At 42.4% G+C, this 24,732-nt stretch overlaps 1 protein-coding gene across 1 annotated transcript; it reads right to left on the reverse strand.

Moving 5' to 3' along the window:
- Window positions 1-7,449: 7,449 nt before the first annotated feature.
- Window positions 7,450-16,905, reverse strand: LOC139387416 (mitochondrial import inner membrane translocase subunit TIM44-like). Its single transcript, XM_071133569.1, has 13 exons — window positions 16,875-16,905; window positions 15,304-15,408; window positions 14,995-15,168; window positions 14,706-14,786; window positions 13,649-13,798; window positions 13,223-13,356; window positions 12,994-13,079; window positions 12,615-12,707; window positions 12,274-12,398; window positions 11,928-11,978; window positions 11,385-11,474; window positions 11,112-11,222; window positions 7,450-10,858 (listed from the first exon to the last, which is right to left on the reverse strand). The coding sequence occupies exons 1-13, from the start codon at window positions 16,902-16,904 to the stop codon at window positions 10,739-10,741; spliced, it is 1,350 nt and encodes a 449-aa protein (XP_070989670.1). The 5' UTR covers window position 16,905; the 3' UTR covers window positions 7,450-10,738.
- Window positions 16,906-24,732: the final 7,827 nt, after the last annotated feature.

Here is a 24,732-nt window from a genome sequence, read left to right on the forward strand (position 1 = left end):
CCCACTGTCAAACATGGTGGTGGCAGCATCATGGTTTGGGCCTGCTTTTCTTCAGCAGGGACAGGGAAGATGGTTAAAATTTATGGGAAGATGGATGGAGCCAAATACAGGACCATTCTGGAAGAATGATGGAGTCTGCAAAAGACCTGAGACTGGGACGGAGATTTGTCTTCCAACAAGACAATGATCCAAAACATAAAGCAAAATCTACAATGGAATGGTTCAAAAATAAACATATCCAGGTGTTAGAATGGCCAAGTCAAAGTCCAGACCTGAATCCAATCGAGAATCTGTGGAAAGAACTGAAAACTGCTGTTCACAAATGCTCTCCATCCAACCTCACTGAGCTCGAGCTGTTTTGCAAGGAGGAATGGGAAAAAATTTCAGTCTCTCGATGTGCAAAACTGATAGAGACATACCCCAAGCGACTTACAGCTGTAATCGCAGCAAAAGGTGGCGCTACAAAGTATTAACTTAAGGGGGCTGAATAATTTTGCACGCCCAATTTTTCAGTTTTTGATTTGTTAAAAAAGTTTGAAATATCCAATAAATGTCATTCCACTTCATGATTGTGTCCCACTTGTTGTTGATTCTTCACAAAAAAATACAGTTTTATATCTTTATGTTTGAAGCCTGAAATGTGGCAAAAGGTCGCAAAGTTCAAGGGGGCCGAATACTTTCGCAAGGCACTGTAATCACGTCATGAATTCATGTATTTCTGTTTGTCTGCATTACCACAAAACAACACAACACTGGTGATGACACAAGCTACGAAGGACTGGCACTAAATGGAGCTGTAAGTACCCCAGGTTACCAGATGAGGTCATTGGTTAGCAAAAATAGAAACAGCTACCAGCTCTGAACTCATTGTCCACCTTTAGCAAGTTTCCTAATTTGAGGCAAGATGACAAGACAAGACTAATAGTTGATACTAAAGCCTTGTTCACATTGGCAATTTGAAGTGACTCAAATCCTTTATTTTTTTGCAAATCTGATTCGAATCTGTTCTTTTTCCTGCAGTCTGAACACCAGCAAGCACATGGAATCAGATATTTCAAACCACCTTCGTAAGTGCAATTTCTCGCATAGAGTAGCCTTCATTTCTCAGAACAAGAATAGACTGACGAGTTTCAGAAGGAAGTTCTTTGTTTCTGGCCATTTTGAGCCTGTAATCGAACCCACAAATGCTGCTGCTCCAGATACTCAACTAGTCCAAAGAAGTTTTATTGCTTCTTTAAATCAGAAGAACAGTTTTCAGCTGTGCTAACATAATTGCAAAAGGGTTTTCTAATGATCAATTAGCCTTTTAAAATGATAAACTTGGATTAGCTAACACAACGTGCCATTGAAACACAGGAGTGATGGTTGCTGATAATGGGCCCCTGTACACCTATGTAGATATTCCATTAAAAAAAAATCTGCCATTTCCAGCTACAATAGTCATTTACAACATTAACAATGTCTATACTGTATTTCTGATCAATTTGATGTTATTTTAATGGAGAACAAAATGTGCTTTTCTTTCAAAAACAAGGACATTTCTAAGTGACCCCAAACTTTTGAACAGTAGTGTATGTAAATGAGATATTTCAGCATTTCATTTTCAATAAATAAGCAAACATTTCTAAAAAAAAATTTACTTTGTCATTATGGGGTATTGTATGTACTGTGTCAGCAATCCATTTTGAATTCAGGCTGTAACACAACAAAATGTGGAATAAGTCAAGGGGTATGAAAACTTTCTGAAGACTCTGTACATGCTGCTGTAAGGACATGGATTTCTGAGCCTGTGGTTAAAAACTCCTAACGAGCCTGCAGAAACAAAAGTCACACAGATACTATGTCTCACTTGCTAGAGGGACAGCCGGTGCGTATGGAGATTGATACAGGGGTAGCTGTATTTCTGGTGTCAGACACAGTCAACAAAAAGTCAATGAAACACCTTCCACATCAGCCAGCACACACATCGCGTTAAAGACTTACACAGGTGAAACTGTTTCCGTGACAGGCATCACTGATGTCACAGTTCAGTTAAACTGAATAAGCTGCCAATAAACTGACAAGCTGCCGCTCTACGTCGCGAAAGGGGACTATCTACCACTACTGGAACGTTTGTGGTTGGAGAAAATCACACTGGACAGGCCATCGGTGTGAACACTAAGACGTGGAGACAAGCCTACCTGCCATCTTAAAGAAATGTGGAGGAGTCTTTCATGGAGAGTTGGGTAGTATGAAAGACATTACAGTGAAGCTAGGCACTAAGCCAGACAGCAAACCAACGTTTCTGAAAGCACGACCCGTACCTTATGCTATCAGACCAAAGGTCAAGGATGACTTGGACACTCTAGGAAAGAACAAAGTCATGGAGCCGGTCAACGTAGGTGAATGGGCAACACCCATCGTACCAGTCCTTAAGAAGGACGGTGGAATCAGGATATATGGAGTCTCAGTGTTGTCCACTGAACAGTATCCGCTACAACACATCGACAATCTTTTTCATGGGTTAAGCTGGAGGTCAAATGTTCAGCAAAATCGACTTCTGCCAAGCTTACTTGCAGATGCACGGGAATGAAAAGTCAAAGTTCTAACCTGGGGTTACTGAATTACTACGGATGCTTTATTCCGAGGTTAGCAACGATGGCTTTGTTGTTGTTAGCACACACCTACAGCGTCAAGTACTGCAAGTCTGAGCTGCACTGCAATTCAGATAGACTTTCCAGGTTACCACTTCCTGTGCTCAAGCTGGAGTCAAGCCAAGTGGACATCTTCTACTTCAGACAAGTGGAAAACACATCAGTCACTTCAAAACAAGCTCGGAGAAACACCAGAAATGACCCGGTATTATCTGATTGGATCGAAGCATTGAGGGGAAAGCGAATACATGTTCTTCATGCCAGCAACATTTTAAGCTAAATGTTCCGATCTGTTGTGTATCAGCCTCATTGCTTAAACACGTTTTTTGGATGCTAGTGGTTGTATTAATTTGGGATATATCACATCCCACAACTTTCCCAGACCTTGTTTGGATATTTAATATCTCGCACAGAATAGGTCAGCTTTTATACTATGGGGGATAGTAGATTGACATTGGCAGCTTATGACTATATACTATCCCCCACAGTACAAAAGTTGATAGGCTAGTGCTTTTGCTGTTCATTAGGTCTACTCATCTTGTTGGCTGCCGAAAAGTAAATGTGGACAGTTCTTCCAATATGCGCCTCGGGAATTGGATAAGGACGCGCAGTTGCGTACCCGATGTGTCGGTCTTCACTTGTAGCCTGTGAGAAAGACCCAATCAGGTGATGGGCATTGGCTGATAAGAATTGAACTATCTGAGAGAGCCATGTGAGTGAGAGGTGCTTCGGAGCATGCAGCCAGGAGAAGAGAATTATAATGATCATATTCATCCTAAGGGCACAATGACCACTGGCCGCAAAAGGCATGGATTCTTTTAGGGGCATTACGGCCACACAAAGGGGATGCCGCTGGGAAATCGGGGCATTATTATTAAATTTGAGGCATTATCAAGTGCTTGTCAAATTGTGAATGAGAGACTGACAAAGTGTGTGCAGCCTGCACAAATAACAAAGCAGAGCTCATGCCTTTCATGTTACTTTTTTCAAATCATCATTAGTCGCATCATGCAGCCTTAGAATGTCTAAAAAAAATCTAAACATATCGCAACGTTTTTTTTATCACAACTAAAGTTGCATGAACAATTCTAAATTAAGCATATAGTGTTTCTTTGTTAACCGCTCAACACACAATAGAGCGCATGTGTCGTTTGAAGAAAATATCCTTTCTGTTTTTTATTCAGCTATGTTCAATTGTATTCTTCATACTATAAAATACTATAAAAGAAAAATGCCACGGAATTCTAAGCAAACCTTATCTGCTAAATGAACTAGTGTAGCTCCCAGCCCTATGTCATAGCCAGATCAGGGCCTAACATAAGTACAACTCAAGAGTATCCTTACCTCAGAACACAAAGGAGATGTCAACAGGAGAGTCAAGTCAAACGCTGTGAAGGACAGAGCTTTCAATCCTGGAGAAACTGCCTAAGCTAGGAACTACCTCAAAGGACCAAAGTGGGTTCCTGCTGCAGTCCTTTCTCAGACTGGTCCTGTGTCCTACACTGTTCAGACTGAAGTGGACATTTAAAAAAAATATTTCACCTTTATTTAACTGGGCAAGTCAGTTAAGAACATATTCTTATTTAAAATGACGGCCTACAGCCTTCATCTGGAAAAGCACACAGATCAGTTACTGTTGAGTAAAGCAACACTGACAGAAGCACCAGTCAGTCATGAGTGGTCAAGAACTGTTACTAGGTGAATAATGTGGACGATTTAAGCAGGAGGGGGAGAAGATGTGGTGTATTGGCGCTGTGCCGCAGAGTATCATGGGGGTTGTAATGTTGTAGACCTTGTATGTCTCAGATATTTGGTTGAACTGACTCCTGTCTCATCATTATTGAATTTCTATTAAGACGTGGTTATAAAACCCATGACACTTTTAACCCATTTTAAACACTGTGTGTTTGAGCTACAGACTTCTGTAACATCGTATTTGTTTGAAAGGGGCCCGGGGAAGGGTCTTTTTTTTTTTTTTACAAAAATGAGAGAACTTATTAAAGCTACAAACTATTAAAAGCTATCTATGAAAAGCTGAGACTCAAGAACATGCACATGTAACATGTTTTTTCTGTGAAAACTGCAGTATTTCAATCATCTTGATGGAGCAGTGTGGATAAAGGTCAAATTTGGAGTACAGTTGTCTATACCATCCCTGCGTTGAGGTACGTTTTCCGACCCATAGCTCGTGCTGGCTCCACGGTGTCTTAATCTAACCATGATTGCTTTCCGACTCTAGTGCAGCTCAGTGTAAACAAGCGGTAAAGGAAGGGTCGGAATCTTCTGGCAAGACTGCATCCAATCAATCAATCTGGATACAATGAACAGAACCTAACCATAACCAATCAGGACCATGGACAGCAGCTACATAGTGAGAGAGCCATGGAAGGCACTTGCCAAGAGCAAAACATCCCCATTGATTCTGTCAATCTGTCATCTGTTCTCCCTATGGGGTATTTTTACATGACCTACTGCACAGCACAGAATGCACCTTCTAGTGTGTCTCTTCTAATACTGAAGTCATAGTCTGGTAGCGCGTGAAAGACATTTAGCTGCAAGGACTTTGCTCTTGACTTTTCTGTTGGTGCACTTAATCTCCTTTCAGCTCCGCTACGGTTCAGTGTGCCGTTCTAAAGACTGGATCAGGGCCACAAAGGATCACAGTCCAGATGTTTATAAAAAAAGGGTCAGTGTACTCTACTCAAAAGTAAAGTTCTGTGAACAACTCCGGTAGTCCATATTAAAGTGTTTAACCTTTTTGTTTGTGGGTATTCACTGAAATGCAACCTTTGTGTTTCCCCGTGTGTGTGTGTGTCTGTGTCCTCAGGCTCCGGAGAGAGATCAGTAAGAGAAAAGAGTAGAGGAGAAAGGAGGACAGAGGAGTAGCACTGATGGCCTGAGCCATTTATCACAGGAGACAGCAGTGGAATAGGCTCCCCTGTTATTGGCCCTGTGTGTGTTGTTTGAAACTTTATCAGCCTATATTGGCAAATCCATAGCTTATTTATCAGCCTCAATGGCCAAATCCAAACAATGTGTGTCAGTTTTACAGATGAAAAACAAAAACAATGTGCTTACACCCACACGTGCTACATTAAAATTATATGTAGTTATCATCAGTGCCGATTTTAGCATGCAAATCTTGGTGGGGCAAAAAAAAAAAAAAAAAGTGTGATGCATGCTAGCAAAGCCACTACACAACACATTAATTGCACTACAACAGCAACAAACGGTGCCCACAAACTGCTAGGGCCTACATAAAGCTATCCTAACAGAAGTTCCAACACCTTACCACTGCTACACCTGGCTTTCAGCGGAGCCCTGTCTGCAGCGTAAGTTCTTTCAGCCTCATTTACTGCCTTTAAAAAAACATAGCTGATATGGCTGACTTGCTTAAACAAATGTGGTTTCTACTGACAATCGAGATGTACAAACTATGGCATAAAGGGACGACAAGCGTGTAAGAGGCAATTCGTAATTCCGATTAAGACAATGAGCAAACGATGACAGACGTAGTCAATATAACTATTTGTTCAGCACTTTTGAAATGTACAGCAACATAATTCCGAACAAGGGCTGTTCTTACAGTGTTCTCCCTGTATAACAAGTCAGAACCGTAGGATAAATAAAGGGGGCATATAAACAGACAATGAAAGCTCTTACAATATTCTATGATTACATTTATCTAAAACAGATTATAGGCTACATGTGCACCACCAAGTTAGAACAGTAGGTGAAATTAAGAAGTGAAAATAGACCTAATTATTAGGGTGAGGCACATTGAACACCGTTTGGGTCTTTGCGTGCCAAAAAAGATACAAGTTATATAACACTATTTGATGCGTCAAATAACACAATTATATTATAGAATGTTGTGTGTGCTGAATTTGCATGTGCAAGCCAAGCGCCACCACTACTATCAGTAGCTGAAGAAAAGCTGTACAAAAAAAGTTAGCAAACAAGCACACACCGGCCACGAATGATGTGTTTACAATACCGCATTGGTGAAAATAGACCAAATTATTAGGGTGAGGCACATGGGCTACTAACAGCTTACTACACAACATACAATTAGTATTACTTTCTTAGCATCCGTATACTTATCTCCCTTGCATATTACATAATTTATGCAGCAGCATACAAGACATTTTTGGACTCACCCGGTGGTGCGGCGGTCCTTTGTGGGCACATTTTGTCATCTAACTTTGTCATCAAAGTCTGGCATTCTCTGGAGTTATGATGGGAACTCGACCACCACTCCATTGAATAGCAGGCTAACGTTAGTGGTTGCTTTGCAATGCTTGCAGTTAGCCGCTGATTCCTTCCAAACGACTCATCTCAACTTGTGTCATCTTTATGTCCAATGAGCACCGATTCATTTTATCTTTAATTTCTCTTCATATGACAAGGATTAAAAATGATTTTCCACTAGATTAATCGACTTGATTCATGATGACTGCTAGCTAAGACTATGAAAGTAAGATGTTGACATGATCAGTCCAATCAAAGCTACTATAGATATAACGTGATTCGATGTCCTTTTTATCTGTGGACAACGACCTTGAGCCTTCTTGGAAGGGCACTTGTAATAACTCTGTGGCAGGACCCAAAGGGCTGAAATTTTGGATGTCTACCCTTAATAAGGACTTAAACTTGCCGATGACGTAATGTCCCCATGAGTGACAGAACACTGAGCCAATCACGGCGCAATGCTCCTATTTTCTGCTGGCTGCCCCTCCACCACAGAAAGCATTGAGCTAGGCTGAAACACCTGCATTTTAGAGCTGCCTTACTCAAGAAAACAAAAAAAAGACCATGTGTGTATGCAGCTTTATTAACCTTATCATATTTATTTTTTACATTGTTTGCAAACTGACATGTGATACGTCTTAATGCCTAAATAAAATGCAAAACAGGCAAGCACAAAAATGCCCCACCTGCCCTGAATGACGGGTCACCGCTGGTTATTATACCACTAAAGACGAATGCTGGCGAATGACAGACAATGAAAAACATGAAGAAAGCCTCAGTATCATACAGCATTCTTTTCTCAAGGCAAAAAAATAAAGTGATACAATATATATATTTCCTTTGGTCGACGCAAATACATGGATGTAAACAAAAGTGAGACTCCCTCAGGATGGAATCATAACCTGAGAGTTCCACAAATCTCCAATCAACATACTTGTGTTCAACACTGGCAAATAATGTATCTCAAGTTAGGATTCAGCCCAGCGTGAACAGGGTTATTTTTCACAAAAGAACCCTGTTCTTAGATATACTGTAGAGTATGAGGTTTCTGCCACTTCAAGAGCCGATCACTTTCTTCAACTTCCAGTGAGCTTTGAGTTGCCCCAACCTCTGTTTAGGGTCAGATATCGTTTTACACGTCTAATTATTACATATAGGTTTGGGCATAGGGGAAATCTAATTCTAGAGGGGCAACTTCTACTTTCAAATGGACCTTATCTGTCAACCACAAACACCCCCCAACAAAACAAGGTTAAATCGATAGTCACAGTGCATTCGGAAAGAATTCAGACCCTTGGCCTTTCTCCTCATTTTGTTACAGCCTTATTCTAAAAATGTATTAAATTGTCCCCCCCCCTGCAATCTACACACAATAGCCCATAATGACAAAGCAAAAAGTTTAGGTTTTTCAAGTCCGGGCCACCCTAGGACATTCAGAGACTTGTCCCGAAGCCACTCCTGCATTGTATTGGCTGTGCCCTTAGAGTTGTTTTCCTGTTGGAAGGTGAACCTTCGCACCCAGTCTGAGGTCCTGAGAGCTCTGGAGCAGGTTTTCATTAAGGATCTCTGTACTTTGCTCCGTTACTGACTATTTTCCCAGTCCCTGCCGCTGAAAAACATTCCCACAGCATGATTCTGCCATCACAATGGCAAGCTTCACTGTAGGGATGGTGCCAGGTTTCCTCCATACATGACACTTGGCATTCAAGCCAAACAGTTCAATCTTTGTTTCATCAGACCAGATAATCTTGTTTCTCATGGTCTGAGTCTTTTGGCAAACTCCAAGTGGGCTGTCATTTGCCTTTTACTGAGGAGTGGCTTCCGTCTGGCCACTCTACCATAAAGGCCTGATTGGTGGAGTGCTGCAGAGATGGTTGTCCTTCTGGAAGGTTCTCCCATCTCCACAGAGGAACTCTGGAGCTCTATCAGAGTGACTATCGGGTTCTTGGCCACCTCCCTGACCAAGGCCCTTCTCCTCCGATTGGAGGCCTGTGTTCTTGGGGACCTTCAATGCTGCAGAAATGTTTTGCTACCCTTCCCCAGATCTGTGCCTTGACACAATCCTGTCTCGGGGATCTACGGACAATTCCTTTGACCTCATGGATCAGTTTTTGCTTTGACATGCACTGTCAACTGTGGGAAGGTCTGTGCAAACATTTCTAAAAACCTGTTTTCGCTTTGTCATTATGGAGTATTGTGTGTAGATTGCTGAGGATTTGTATTTATTTAATCCATTTTAGAATAAGGCTGTAACGTAACAAAATGTGGAAAACGTCAAGGGGTCTGAATATTCTTCTGTTAGAAACCCTTCTGTCAACACATTCATGGTCCAAGTAAAACGTTTCCATAAAAACTCCTGGTTTATATCCTTTAATCTAGAGCTCACCACATTAAACCATATTTTTGTTAGAATGATGGTCCTTGTTTTGATGAATAGTCCATCTCAGAGCATTAGATTTACATGTTATCTATATAGACGGCTGAAATATGATATTGCCCTTTGTCATGAGATATCACATTTCCCCCATGCTAGAACCAACTCTGAATGAAACACTCAAATCAGTTAGCTACAACACTCCCTGAAATATTATTTTCTGTTATTGAGTTATGGTTAACAAAAATAACCCTTTCAGTTACCAGTATTCCAGTTTCCTGATGTGAAAACTGTGTAATACAGACAAAAAATAAACGTGTAATGTAATTTTTTTAAAATCTAAAAACAGCCATATACACATACCCGTTGCAGGCAGTCATCTCTCATACAGTACCATATAAGTACATCTGGAAGTACTGAGAACATCAGTGCAATGTCTATGAGGTTCAGCTGAAAAAGTAGCTGCCTTACGACAAGCCTGACTGTGGTCCCACCCTAGCTTGCAATGAAGCAGTTTGACATATTTAACAGTTAGTCTGAACTGCCATGAGTATTTAGTTTAAACATACATAGATATCCTATTTATCTTCAGTTTGTCTTCCCGTAAAAAGCATAAAACATTCTAACAAATGTCCTTGTTTTTGAAAGAAAAGCTCATTTTTTGTCCATTAAAACAACATCAAATTGGTCAGAAATAGTGTAGACATTGTTAATGTTGTAAATGACTATTGTAACTCGAAAATTGCAGATTTTTTTATGGAATATCTATAGGCGTACAGACGCCCATTATCAGCAACCATCACTACTGTGTTCCAATGGCACGTTGTGTTAGCTAATCCAAGTTTATCATTTTAAAAGGCTAATTGATCATTAGAAAACCATTTTGCAATTACGTTAGCACAACTGAAAACTGTTGTGCTAATTAAAGAAGCAATAAAACTGGCCTTCTTTAGACTAGTTGAGTATCTGGAACATCCGCATTTGTGGGTTCGATTACAGGCTCAAAATGGCCAGAAACAAAGAACTTTCTTCTGAAATTCGTCAGTCTATTCTTGTTCTGAGAAATGAAAGCTATTCCATGCAAGAAATAGCCAAGAAACTGAAGATCTCGTACAAAGCTGTGTACTACAGAAAGCAAACCTTCACAGAAAGCAAACTTGCTCTAAACAGAATAGAAAGAGTGGGAGGCCCCGGTGCACAACTGAAAGCAAACTGTCCTTTCACTTCGTGTCCGTACACACTCCATTTCGTTCCTAAGACCACACACACACACACCAGTAGAAGATCCCATCTGCGCCATGAGGACTAACCACAAACACACCACTCTAGTACGCATCTGGAAAGTGACATGCCGCCACGTCCTCTTGACATACAGTGTGGCTCCTGGATGTGTGTGATGTTGCGGTGTACACTGGCTTGTGTGTGTAGATCCTGGATGTGTGTGTGTGTCGGGAGCGTCCCTTTGTCGGGTCCCATTCTCTCAAAGAGCCTGCTCGGTGCTGGAGGCAGACATGTCCAGTAGTCTCCATGCCGCGTCGGGGTTGAGCTCCTCCTGGTCCCGACACAGAGCCCACACGTACATCATCCTCAACACCTTCTCCTGGGGGAGGGGAGAGAGAGGAAACAGAGTTAGGAGTAAAGGAAAGGTGGGAGCAACAAGACTTATCATCACCAGCAGTCGAGGAAAAAGGGCAACGGTTAGAAGAACGGGACAGAAGAAACAGAGTTAGGAACAGGGTTAGGGAAGTAGAACAAAAGATACCATCGTAGGCAGGAGAGACACAGGTTTAGGGGCAAAGTGACCCAGACAAAATCTGCCAGGATAGAGAGAACCCTTTTAGAAGGCAACTCACCGGATCTCCTTCCACCAGGTCTCCCTTGGGACTACGAATCACCATGACCACCTGGGCCTGGAAGGTGATGATCAACACGGGGCCTTGATCCATGAGCTTCCCCATCGCCAACTGAGAGACAGAGATGAAAGAGTAACTGAATGAATAAATGAGAGAGGAGAGAACAGAAATTATATAACAGAGATATAAAAAGGACTAAATCAGCATGCTTCCAAAACGTTGGTGACTTGTACATTGCGCGGTTGGGCCTGAGCGACACAGTCATGTACTTACATCTACGTTGTCAATATCTAGGACCTTGGAATGGAACATTAGACCCAGGGCCCTGGCCTGCTGGATGGGGTGGGCCAGCTGACTGTATGTCTGAGAACAGAGAGAGAGGAGGGTTAAAACACATTCACAATACATCAACCACACAGGGTAGCCTAGTGGTTAAAGTGTTGGACTAGTAACCGAAAGGTTGCAAGATCGAATCCCCAAGCTGACAAGGTAAAAATCTGTCGTTCTGCCCCTGAACAAGGCAGTAGACCCAGGGCCCACTGTTCCTAGGCCGTCATTGAAAATAAGAATTTGTTCTTAACTGACTTGCCTAGTTAAATAAAGGTAAAATAAAAACACATCTGAAGGAAGAATTCTATTTGGAACAAGAACTTTTGAGAGGTTCCTTTCATTTGAAAAGTACGTGGCCTGCTAAGAAAAACGAACACAAAATATCTCAAACGGAAGAACACAAAGTAAACCCTTTTGTTCAGACATCAATACAAGTGGAAAGGGTGAAAGGAAAAGAAAGCATGCTGTCGGTATGAAAGTACTCACGGCTTCATAGCACCAGTCTTTCAGCATCTCGAGCTCCCCGCGGATCATAGCCTGCAGAAGACAGAAGGACAAAGGTGGGTTCAAGGACATTAGTACGGAGAGAAAATAAAAGTATGAAATGTAAGTCGCTCTGGATGCATGTAAATGTAATTAATTTACATAGATATTTAGCATGCAATATCTATATGTTTGAAACATCTATTCAACTCTAGTGGCCTATAGATTGCACCAGTGTTACACATCTCAAAAGTACTAATGTATTATTACAATTGAAAATAGCTAAATAAAATAAAAATATTGATCAACAAAAATGCTTAAAAAGTGTTAAAGTGTTCGGGCCCCTTACCTCTAGGATGTTGGGGATGATGTCCTTCTCACACTGTTTGAGAAAGGAGTCCTTATCGAAGCTGGGATCTGCCTTTAAGATCTCCGTCAGCACCTGAGACATCTCCGTGGTAGAGAAGAGACCACCTGCCAACCAAATAAACAAGGATTTAATGGCAAAATAGTGGAAACTTATGTAGTCCTGCCATCTATCAGAACTTACGAAAGAAAATAGGGTAGTCACCTAGTGGCCACGGACATAACAGACAATATAACAGAGAAATTATTGAATGCACCCCCTAAACCCCTGACTGATATGATTATTCAACAGACAGATTCTTTTAATAAGGAGAGGTTGTTTACCTAGTAGATCGGTGACTCTGTCGGTCACGGCTCGAGATGCTCTGACAAGGGCGTTGTCACTCTCGTCATACTTCATTTTCATCTCAAAGAACCCTGAGGAGAGAGAAGCAACATAAGAAATACTGAACTGAAATTATCCCAAAGACTTCCAAGACTCTGGGACCATCCACAGATAATCGAATAAGATACAATGTCATAGAAAATGTTTCTGATCAGGAAAAATCCCATTTCTGATAGGCTTGACATTGAGGTATACCTTGCCAACGAATATAGTGCCACCTGCTGACAGGCCAGTGAAGTGCACTCAACCATAAGATGTGACCTATGATTACATCACTCATGTAACTATATCTGATGAAATACAATAACATTGTCTTACTGTTGAAAACCATGTTGTTGTCTTTAAAGTCCTTCCACTGTGTGTACCACTTAGAATCCTTGTGCAGCACAACACCCATGTCCTCTCTATAAATAAACAGACTGGTTACATCAATAGGTTGTATTTCCTAATAATTTCAAGCATGGCTGAATGGACACCCATAGCATTGTCAGTGAATGGGAAAACTTATCTGTTATAAGTATGTCATGGCTATGAACAAGGGACCTACTCGTTGGCCTCAAACACTCGGTTGTCGCTCTCCCCTCCCTTGGAGGAGAATTCCCTCCTCTTCCTGAGTTGAGAAGGAGCCCTGTAAGTACCATCGTCCACCACATCAATCTCTCTCTTCACTGATTCCATCCCCTGTACACACAAAGAGGGGAACAGATGAGGTCAGTTAAATGATGCCATAGAATCCATGACATTTTACACCATTTTCAGCCTCGAGTTGATGCTTCAATGTCCCTCAACGGCTGGTATTTAACCAAAACAACTGGTAACACCTTCTACATAATGATCAGTAATAACCATGTAACCAAGCCAATTATTAAGCAGGAGCTGGGTTAAAAGCAGACCAAGAACTAAAAAGAATAAAGCGTTAACACATTTCCTTCGAAGGAGAGGTGGGTTGCTTGTTTAAATGTCAGTCTCTGACCTGTGAGATGGCCCTGAAGGCGCTGGTCACTCCCAGCTTCTCTCCCCCCTTGGACACAGACTCAACCGAGTGCCTGGCAGTCTTGGCTGCCTCCTCCACCCCCTCCTTGATTTTCTTCCCCAGGTCTGTACGAGTCACCTCCTCAAGGCCCTGGACAAACAGACAGACATAGACTGAATGACTTCAGAGTTCAGGCATTATCATGGATGTGAGAAAGACTGTGGTGAGCTACTTTAAAACATAGCTACAGGTTTTTAATGGGCTAATTTGACTCTCCATTAATTGTTACAGGACAGTACTGTTTTACTGTAGCACCGCAAATTTTCGGCCAACCTTAACTTGGCGATACTATCTTCGTTCTCGATTTGGTCAAACATGTATCTTATAAAATGTCTGTGTCCAGTTGCAGGTGGTTCGTTTTGAATTTAGAAAATGCGCCAAAGCAATCCAACAATGTCCATTTCAAATCTTCTTTCATCGATTGAGACTGGTGGGTTCACCCCAAAGTGCCGCAAGTCACGAAGACACTCACCTGTCTCGATCAATGAGAGAATATTTGAAACAGGCAAGATGACGGGGTAAACATTTTTGGGTTACTTCATGGAGCAAAAAAATTATATTTATTTTAATAACGGAGCATTTTCTAAATTCAAAATGAACCACCTGCAACTTGGACACGGACATTTCAGAAGATAGGTGTTCGGCCGAATCGAGAACGAAGATAGTATCGCCAAGCTAAAGTTGGTCGTAAAATATCTGCGCTAAGCCAAACAGTACCTATCCTCTAACTAACGGGTAATGGAAAATCACATTAGCCTGTGTAGCCCGCTACTATAAACAGTACGTTATAATTGTATTTCTGGGTTGGCACTAAGATAGAAGTTCAACTGATAAACTGTAAACACATGCAATTATATTAAGGAATATACAAATATAGATAAACCCCATTGATAAGATATAAAGGACTTGAAACACTTGCACTTTGGCCTAATACTAACTTCTGATGTCAATAACTTTTCTTCTAGAAATCATTTGTAAGAGTGTGAAAATGACTCACCTCCTTCACAGTTTCAGACAGAGTCCCAAAGGTCTTCTTGAACACCTCAGAGGTCTTAACGGTTTCAGACTCAATGGTTTTCTGGAGGAAATAAAGAAATGAGCTTGATGAGTGTCCTTGATCACAAGTATGTGTGTGCCCAGCACTGACACAACCTTTTGAACTTATTGTCAAGACCTTCGATAGTTGAAGATTAGTGATGGGCTGGCGAAAAAAAAGTCTGCACAACCAAGGTTGGTACCATTGCCTTAAAGAGACAATACATTCCAAAATAAAAATTTAAGCTTACAAATTTCCTCCGAGCCTGTTGCAGGGCATCCGACTCCTCTAGCCTCTTGGCCTCCTCTCTGAACTTCTTGATGTTCTCCTTCATCTCCTTGTCCTTACCAAACTCCTGCCTCAGGTTCTCCACAAACTCCCCGAAAAAGCCTTTACGACTAGGTTGTTCTGATGCATACCGCACCTGGGAGAAAGAGGGCACAATTATGAGTGAATGACAGATACAATGTTAAGAGTTTGTGTGTTAGCTAACGCTAGTTAGCTACCTCCAGATCGATCATTATTTGAAGGCCAATGGTGATACTGCTTTGGTCTTTACCTGCACAGGGACAGCCGGAGACCCACATATCCTGTAGGCATCTCCTCTATTGAATGAGGAGACCACAGCACGGGATGACAGGAGTAGAAGACGTCTTCCGACCAGCTAAAGAGAACAACAACATAGGCCAGGGATGGGCAACTTTTATGGGGGCCACAAAAAATCTGAACTCTTAATGAGGAGCCGGGATCTGCGTACCCAGCGGGTCTGCATACCCACATCCATACACACCCCCTTGCGAGCAAAACATTAGTGGCCCCGCTCTTGACAGCAGAGAGAACATTTCTACATTTTAGAGCTAATTTCGAGCATTTCTACACATCTTGCCATGAGGTGTAGAGAAAATGTTGCAGTTTTAAAATAAAGTTTGTAGCAATTGTACACATTTTGCCATGGGGAGGAGAGAAGATTTAGAAATGTTATAACTAATTTCCTGCAATTCAGCTCATTCTGCCATGGGGAGGAGAGGATGTGCTATTTTACAGTTAATTTCATGCCATTCTATACATTTTGCCATAGGGTGGAGAGAAATGTTTGCATCTTTTCTTAAATATTATATCTGAGAGACTTACTACCAAAATCAGTGGGGCCCCTGGGTAATTCGACCATAAATTTAGATAGCTGACTGCAAAACTAATTTAGCAACCTAAAAAAAAAAAATACTTCTCAACAGCAAATTGAGACCCAGTCTGATTTCCCCAAAATAATTCCTGATGTAGGCTATAACAAAATATCCCTATTGACCCTATTACAAAATATCCCTACTGACGCTATGACAAGACATTCCTACTGACGCAATGACAAGACATTCCTACTGACGCTATGACATGACATTCCTACTAACGCTATGACAGGACATTCATACTGACTTGCTTGATAGATGTGATTTCTGCTCTTCACTCCGTTGTCAGTTTAGCCTACATTTCATTGATTTTAGTAGCACAAAGCATTTTTGTAGTTTTCGGTTTGGCTATTTGTTTCAAGTGTATGTGGCGGTTCTAGCTTGTATGGGGCAAACCACCCCTCCAGCCCGGCCCCCGGCAAGATGCCGCCCGTACCTAAATCCGCTACTGATTTGTATTCGTCTATAAATATTTATCTTTGCCAAAATTGGCCGGGGTAATTTAGGCCGTCATTGTAAATAATAATTTGTTCTTAACTGACTTGCCTGGTTAAATAAATTTAAAAAAACATTGCAATTAAAGCTATTACAAAACATGCTCTAACTGTCCTGGCTATGGTGAGCTATTATTTACAGACGTGTTTGATGTACGAATTATTTCCGACAAGCAGACGAACTGACCAGTTATGTACAATATTAATAGGCTATGGAGAATGCTTGAAATGTTTAGCGATCTCGCTAGCTAGTATATGTTCACGAACGAACACCGACTGGCCCATTCATCTATTCATAACTGTCTTCAGATGATATAACGTTTTCACGAAATAACGTAAAATGAGTGTTCCTCTTAAACGTTAAATATAGAGCCCTAAAACAATTTCGTCAACATCCACTCTTCAGCAGTGCAAGCCAGGGGGAGAAATGTGAAAACGAATGTGCATAATCTCACCTCATAGCACCGACACACGGAGGCTGCCATCTTGAGTGAGGGCGCACGTGACGTGACCACGTGTAACTCCGCTGAGGGTTTCACTAGTTTACCAAAACCACAAAGTCAAAATTGGTTGTATCATAAATATTTATGAAAACAAAAAAATAGATGTTTGGTCTTAGTTTAAGGTTCGGGTTAGCCAAAATGTTAGCAGTGTGGTTAAGGTTAGGGTTAACATCAGATTTCAAGAAGATAAATTGTAGAACTGGTCAGGGTTTAGCCATAATTTCGACTGTGGCCGTGGTAACTAGGGACGACCCTCCACTATAGAGATAGTCGAACAAGGAGAAAGTAGGATAGAGGAATCCCATTGGCAATGACCGCAAGTAAGCAACTGACTGTCGACCAATCGCGTTCACGTTGTCATGCTGCTTCACGGAGTTGCTAAACTAATCATCACGCAATCCCTTCTCGGGGTATGAATCGAGAAACCTGCCTATTTTCCTCGAAAGTACGGCATGTCATGATTCCAAAGCTCTACGAAATTACAGAGAACACGTTAATTATCTCACATCTTGGAAAATATTTGTTGACGAAATTCATGCTACTGTTGGGTTTTTGAGTTTGCGCCCAATACACTCCTTGAAGGAGCGCTTTATCACAATATCGCCAAAAATGCACCGCTCGGCCTATTGACGACGCATGGGCAACGTACACAATAGGTCTTCAAACGAATCCAATGGAATTCCCCACCTCGTCAAAAGTATCTGTGCTCTTAATCAGCCAGTTTAACACTGGAAAAAAATGGTCAAGGTTCCTGTCTGGGTGTTCCCTCTCAAATTTCAAGTTTGAAGTTTTTATTGTTGATTGTGAAATACATTTCTTGCTTGCTCTTTCCCAACATTGCAGTAATCAATATCAGTACTACTACAAAACAATTAAAAGTCAAGTAGAACAAAAACACACAAGACACAAATAAGAACAAGAGAAAGTAAGTAAGCTAAATACAGGGTCAGTTCCAGAGTCAGTGCCAATACCATATTTATAATGTGAAGGAATACTGGAGTGATAGAGGTAGATATGTACAGGGGTAGGGTGACTAGGCATCAGGATATATGATAAACAGAGTAGCTGCAGCATATATGATGATTGTATTTGAGTGTGTGTCCGTGCGTGTAACGTCAGTATGAATGTGTGCGTGTGTTATGTGTGTGTGAGTGTTATATAAATATTCATACACATAGCTCATATAAACAAAGACATTCCGTCGTAAGAACACATACACCCAGCCATAAGACTGACCCCCTCTTCCTTATATAAACACACATCTCATCTCCCTCTAACTGGCCGGTCCCAAGAGCAAAGAACTTTTGCTGTGCACCAATGGGGCCCGCTCTGGCTAGAGCAAGGCCCGCCTCCAACCCTCCGACCAGTCAAGAAGACCGAAACGACAAGACTCCACCTACTTTATTCTATGTATAAAAATGAATGTAACCATTGTATAGGCCTCTTTTTCACCTGGCTCCTTGACGAGTTATGTGAACTAGGTCCGTGCACGTAAAACTGCGGGACAAGATATCTCTGACTCATTAAAACTGTCTTTTGTTACAACTGAAATCCACTCTGTCCAGCGTCCGTGATTTGGTCTCAACTCTCCAGTATTTGAACACTAACAAATTGGTAGCAGAGTTTGGTTGTTCTTGAATTCGATCTATTATAAGTTAGTGTGAGAGGACGAGACTGATCACGGCTAAAAAATCAGACGGAAGAGTGACTTCCCCAGCCATTCATCTTGCCTCAGGAAATCTGATCGGAGCGCTCTATATAAAGGTGAGCAGAGCCCGTTATATCGAAATCTGCATATTGTATTATAGCCTAAACCAAATTTTGATCAGAAAGTACTGGGCGTGAGTATGAATCGGTGCCCAAATTTTTACATAAGAACCTAAGACATTGATCGGGGAGATCTTGTTTTGCTCGTTTTTATTTTTTATTTGTATTTTTATTTTTTATCAATTGGCCTATTATTAGAAGTGTAGTATGCATGTAAAAGTTCCTATTAAATAAGTGCTTACTGTTTAATTGGTTGTGGCTTAGAAGTGTAGTATGCACGTAAAAGTTCCTATTGAATAAGTTCTAAACTGTTTAATTGGTTGTGTTTAGAGATTTAGTTAATTAATAGATCGACTGAATCTGCATGTAAAAGATCCTATTGAATGAGTTGTAAACTGTTTAATTGGTTATGTTAGAGGTGTAGTCGAATAGATATAGGATATGTAAGTTTGGCCTTCCACTAGACAGAGATCGGGAATGATGTGGCTATTGCACATCAAACAATAAACATAATATGAACCAGAGTTGACATTCCATGATTTGGAGATGGGGGAAATTAAATTGAAAGAAACGTTTGTCGCGGAGTAGGTTGGGATACGTAACTGGGCTATTATGCACACGTGCTGGTAGACAAAGCCACCTTAGTATCGAATGGCCGTGCAATTTTGATTGACAGCAGCCGGGCTGGAATACTGATTTTCGTTTTTTTCATTCCTGTTGATATTGCCTAAAGTTTAAAATTATTCTGACAATTGCTATAGAATCGCTGGAATTTACTGATATAAGTTCATAAAGGAACTTACTGAATTGTTTCTAGAAAGTATTTAAATAAGCCGCCGAGCTTAGTACAGACTTTGTTTGACAGACGCTAAAAGCTACACACTGATTTTTGGGTTTTTCTATTCTATCCATATTTCCTAAAGATATATAATTATTCTGACAATTGCTATAGAATCGCTCGAATTTACTGATATAAGTTCATAAAGGAATTTACTGAATTGTTTACAGAAAGTATTTAAATAATTCACTGAACAACTCTTAGTTGTCTAGAAATTCTATCTATATTTCCTAAAGAGCTAGAATTACTCTGAAAATTGTTATAGAACCGCATATATTCACTGATATATTGTTCCAAAAGGAAATCGCCGAATCATTTATAGAAAATACCTAAACGAATCGCTGAACAAATTCAAATAAAATACCGGTGAAATACACACGTGGCGGGCGTCACATACTGATAACCCCCTTTGTCTCGACCAGGGACAGGCTAAGCATACAACGATAGAAATAAACACCACATAGTAAGGATTGAATATACCTAAATAACGCATTATACACATTATCAGACGACTTAGATAAAATGTCTGCAGCCATCACGCCCAAACAAATGATTGCAGTAGAAACTCAAGACCAAGGGGAGCAGCCAGATAACACTCAGATCGTGGCACAGACTGTCTCTCAGATGATCCAACAGCAGGCAGCCCCACCACCCCATTACCCTCCCCCACAGCGGTATATCCTGCAACGGCAACGGGCTCAACGAGGCCCCTACACTGGACCATACAGAGGGGGAAACTACCAGTGGTATAACTGCGGAATTCCCGGTCACTATGCCAGATATTGCACGAAACCACTCTCCCCGCAGCAACAGCAATGGAGAGAAAGAGGAAGAGGACGTGGAGGGGCACCAGGAAGAGGAAGAGGACCCTCTCCTAGACACATGCAGCAGGAGCAGCAAGATTACAACCAACCCTCCCACTTCAACACCTGATCACCCAGTAAGAATGATGAGGATGCCACTCCTGCCGATGACCACACTGTCTGAAGCCCAAGAAGTGTACTGGCTAAAATGCCTACCCACAGGGCCTGCCACCCCTCACATCCAGTTTAAGTTCAACCAACTGAAAGCTCAAATCTACACTCTGCACCCATATAAGACTCCCCAAGCTGAGATCCATTGCACACTCAATGCAACAGAAACTGATGACTGCCTCTACACTGCAGACTGGGACGAAGACATGATGCACCTGACCCCACCTATCAGGTGTTGTACCATTGGGTGTGGCCCAGAGGGGGTGGCAGCACCGGTCATCCTACGATCAAGGAACCTCCATGCACCCCTGGCCTGGACGGCTGAAGCATCAACAGCCATAGCACTCCTGAAAACAGATCTATCAGCGGCAGCAGCTCTGACTGCACCTGACTACAAGAACAAGTTCCATTTGGATGTTTCTGGAAGGGAAGGATTCACCTCATCCGTCCTATTCCAGAAACAAGAGGGGGAGAGAAGGGTCTTGATGTACTACTCTTCAAACTTGACCACATTGAGGTAGGACAGTCAACATGCTCCAGATACGTTGCTGCAGTAGCAAAAGCTATTGAAAAAACAGCTCACCTCGTGATGTCACCCTTCAATCAGCCATCATCCCTCAACCAGCATCGGCCAAATTAGCTGAAATCATCGGATTGACGCAGGTCCTCATCAGAGGAAAAGGAAAGACTGAATATCTATACAGACTCAGCCCATGCCCATGAAGCAGGCCACACTGATGGACCCAGAACTTTTATGAGAAACACATGGCCCCACACACGAAGGCAAACTAAAGACCCTCCAAAAAGGCCTCGCACATCTGGTGGCACCCTCACATAAAAAATATGACTGACTTATTTTATGACGATGATTTATTTTGTGACGAATGCAATGGTTGTGACAGACACAACCCAAAGAAACCATATCGAACACCAATGGGCTCATACTTAATACCTAATGCATGTTTTCAGGATATTAGTATAGACTACACCGACATGGGCCCCGAAAATGTATCTAAAGGCAAACTCTATCTCCTAGTCATAGTAGATAGGTTCTCCAAATGGGTAGAGGCAATACTAACAAAAGGGGAGGGTATTAGGTCAGTCTTTGAGTGGCTACAAACCAAACTAATACCCAGGTATGGCATCCCAAGACAAATCAAATTTGACAAATGGCTTACATTTAACAAACACCTGAGACAGGTGGAAGAAAGATTTGGCATAACCCACAGATTTGGATCTGTGTACAGGCCCCAATCCCAAAATCTGGTGGAACGTCAAACCAAAAGCAAAAGCTAAGATAGCTAAAGTATGTGCCTCATGGGATAATGACTGGTAGAGTCATGCATGGTCCACCAAGGGAGGGAGGTCATATGCCCGCCCTTGATGTACAACAAATTGTAATGTCTAATTATGTGAAAAAACTGACGGTTCTCTCTGCAGCACTCTCTACCCAGGTTCACAAGGTCCAGGAGGGGGAGCTGCCGGGGGACACGCCACTACTGAAGGTAAAGGTTGGTGACGGGGTGTGGGTTACAGTCCACAAGAGAAAGTGGCTGGAACCCAGGTGGACTGGACCGTACGAAGTGAAGGAGGTTACTTCACACTCAGTCCAGGTCATAGGTAAATCAGGCACACCTTGGCACCGCCTTACACATTGCACCCCAGCCCCAATTCCTTCTAGAACACTGACTGAAGTCAGAGCTGATTTGAGCGGCCTAAATTCGATTCCAAATGAAGACACTCCTTCCTCAGGTGATGCGGCATCAAACTCCGCCTCCCCTGAGAAGGGAACCTCGCCCAGTTAGAGGGAAATTTCTCCCTCTCTGGGTGAGGCTGGGGATATCTGGTCCCTTATTTGTGATATTCCTACTGATATTTGGAGTAACCCTAGGACTTTCACATGGTTAATTGAACAACTATTTCACCCTGCCACATCACATACACCAACCCCTACACATGTCCCTAACTCCTTTCCTGATATCACTCCCTCCAATCACTCCCGTCCCAAACGTAGCACTACACCTACAGACCCACCATGCAAACCAGACAAGGTTAGGAGCACCACCTTATGTATACCCACGATTGCAACCGCCACCTTTCTGCTATAGTTTTCACGTCTAATAGATGTGAAGAGGGGGATTTGTTATATAAATATTCATACACATAGCTCATATAAACAAAGACATTCCGTCGTAAGAACACATACACCCAGCCATAAGACTGACCCCCTCTTCCTTATATAAACACACATCTCATCTCCCTCTAACTGGCCGGTCCCAAGAGCAAAGAACTTTTGCTGTGCACCAATGGGGCCCGCTCTGGCTAGAGCAAGGCCCGCCTCCAACCCTCCGACCAGTCAAGAAGACCGAAACGACAAGACTCCACCTACTTTATTCTATGTATAAAAATGAATGTAACCATTGTATAGGCCTCTTTTTCACCTGGCTCCTTGACGAGTTATGTGAACTAGGTCCGTGCACGTAAAACTGCGGGACAAGATATCTCTGACTCATTAAAACTGTCTTTTGTTACAACTGAAATCCACTCTGTCCAGCGTCCGTGATTTGGTCTCAACTCTCCAGTATTTGAACACTAACATGAGCAAATTAATTGTGAGTGAGTGTGTAGAGTGTGCATAGTGGAAAAGTAAAATAGAAGTGTCAATGCAGATTAGCCATAAAAAAATGATTATCAGTCTTACGGATTGGGGATAGAAGCTGTTCAGGAGCCCGTTGGTGTCAGACTTGTTGCTCCTCTTGCCATGCGGAAGCAGAGAGAGCATTGGCTTGGGAGGCTGGAGTCTAACAATTTTCCAGGCCTTCCTTTCACACCACCAGATACACAGGTCCTGGATGTCAGGGAGCTCAGCCCCAGTGATGTCCTCAACTGTCTGCAACACCCTTTGTAGCACCATGTGATCAAGGGCGATGCAGTTGCCATACCAAGCAGTGATACAACCAGTCAAGATGCTCTCAATGGTGCAACTGTAGAACCTTTAGAGGTTTTGAGGGCCCATGCCAAATCTTTTCAACCTAAGGGGGAAGAGGGGCTGTTGCGCCTTCTTTACGACTGTTTGCATGTGTGTGGACCATTTTAAGTCCTTAGTTATTTGAACACCAAGGAACTTGAAGCCCTCGACCCGCTCCACTGCAGCCTTGGTCTTACTGACATCGTTAGCAACTTGAAAATGGTGTTGGAGTTCTGCGTGGCCACGCAGTCATGGGTGAACAGAGAGTACAGGAGTGGACATAGCACACACCCCTGTGGGGCATGTGTGTTGAGGGTCAGTGTGGCGGAGGTGATGTTGTCTACCCTCACCACCTGGGGTCGGCCCGTCTGGAAGTCCAGGATCCAGTTGCAGAGGGAGGTATTCAGTCCCAGGGTCACAAGCTTGGTGATGAACTCGGAGGGGACTATGGTGTTGAACGCTGAGCTGTAGTCAATGAACAGCATTCTCACATAGGTATTTCTCTTATCTAGGTGGGTGAGGGCAGGGTGGAGTGCAATTGAGATTGCGTTGTCTGTTGGGGCAGTATGTGAATTGGAGTGGATCCAGGGTGGCTGGGATGATGGTTTTGAGGTGAGCCATGACCAGCCTTTCAAAGCATTCCATGGTTACAGATGTGAGTGCTACAGTACGGGACGATAGTCATTTAGACAGGTTACCTGGGTGTTTTTGGGCACAGGGTCTATGGTGGTCTGCTTGAAACATGTATGTATTACAGACTGGGTCAGGGAGAGGTTGAAAATGTCAGTGAAGACACTTTCCAGCTGGTCAGCACGTGTGCATCTTGGCAATCCTTCTGGCCCTGCAGCCTTGTGAATGTTAATTTGTTTAAAGGTCTTACATCGGCTATGGAGAGCATGATCACACAGATGTGAGTGCTACAGGGCGGTAGTCATTGTGGCAGGTAGCGTTAAGAGTTCTTGGGAACAGGAATGATGGAGGTCAGCTTGAGACATGGGGATTACAGACTGGGAGAAGGAGAGGTTGAAAAGGATCGTGAATATGCCTGACAGCTGTTCTACGCATGCTCTGAGAACGCGCCCTGGAATGCTGTCCTGCCCCGCGGCCTTACGAATGTTGGCCTGAATAAAAACCTTACTCATGTGACGTCGGCCTCGGTGAGCGATATCACCCAGTCTCCTGGGTCAGCGTTGCAGGCATGGCATTGTATGTGTTTACGCATGATATTTTGTATAATGCTCAGCGCTTACTATATATGCAATG

This window comes from Oncorhynchus clarkii, chromosome 28, assembly GCF_045791955.1.
Source record: "Oncorhynchus clarkii lewisi isolate Uvic-CL-2024 chromosome 28, UVic_Ocla_1.0, whole genome shotgun sequence".
Classification (NCBI taxonomy): Eukaryota; Metazoa; Chordata; class Actinopteri; order Salmoniformes; family Salmonidae; genus Oncorhynchus; species Oncorhynchus clarkii.

Coding starts and splice junctions, on each gene's coding strand:
- LOC139387416 (XM_071133569.1), bottom strand. CDS start 16,904: ATGGCAGCCTCCGTGTGTCGGTGCTATGAG. Junction 15,409..16,874: donor CCGTGTGTCGGTGCTATGAG/GTGAGATTATGC, acceptor TGTTCTCTTTAG/CTGGTCGGAAGACGTCTTCT. Junction 11,475..11,927: donor AAGACTGGTGCTATGAAGCC/GTGAGTACTTTC, acceptor CTCTGTTCTCAG/ACATACAGTCAGCTGGCCCA.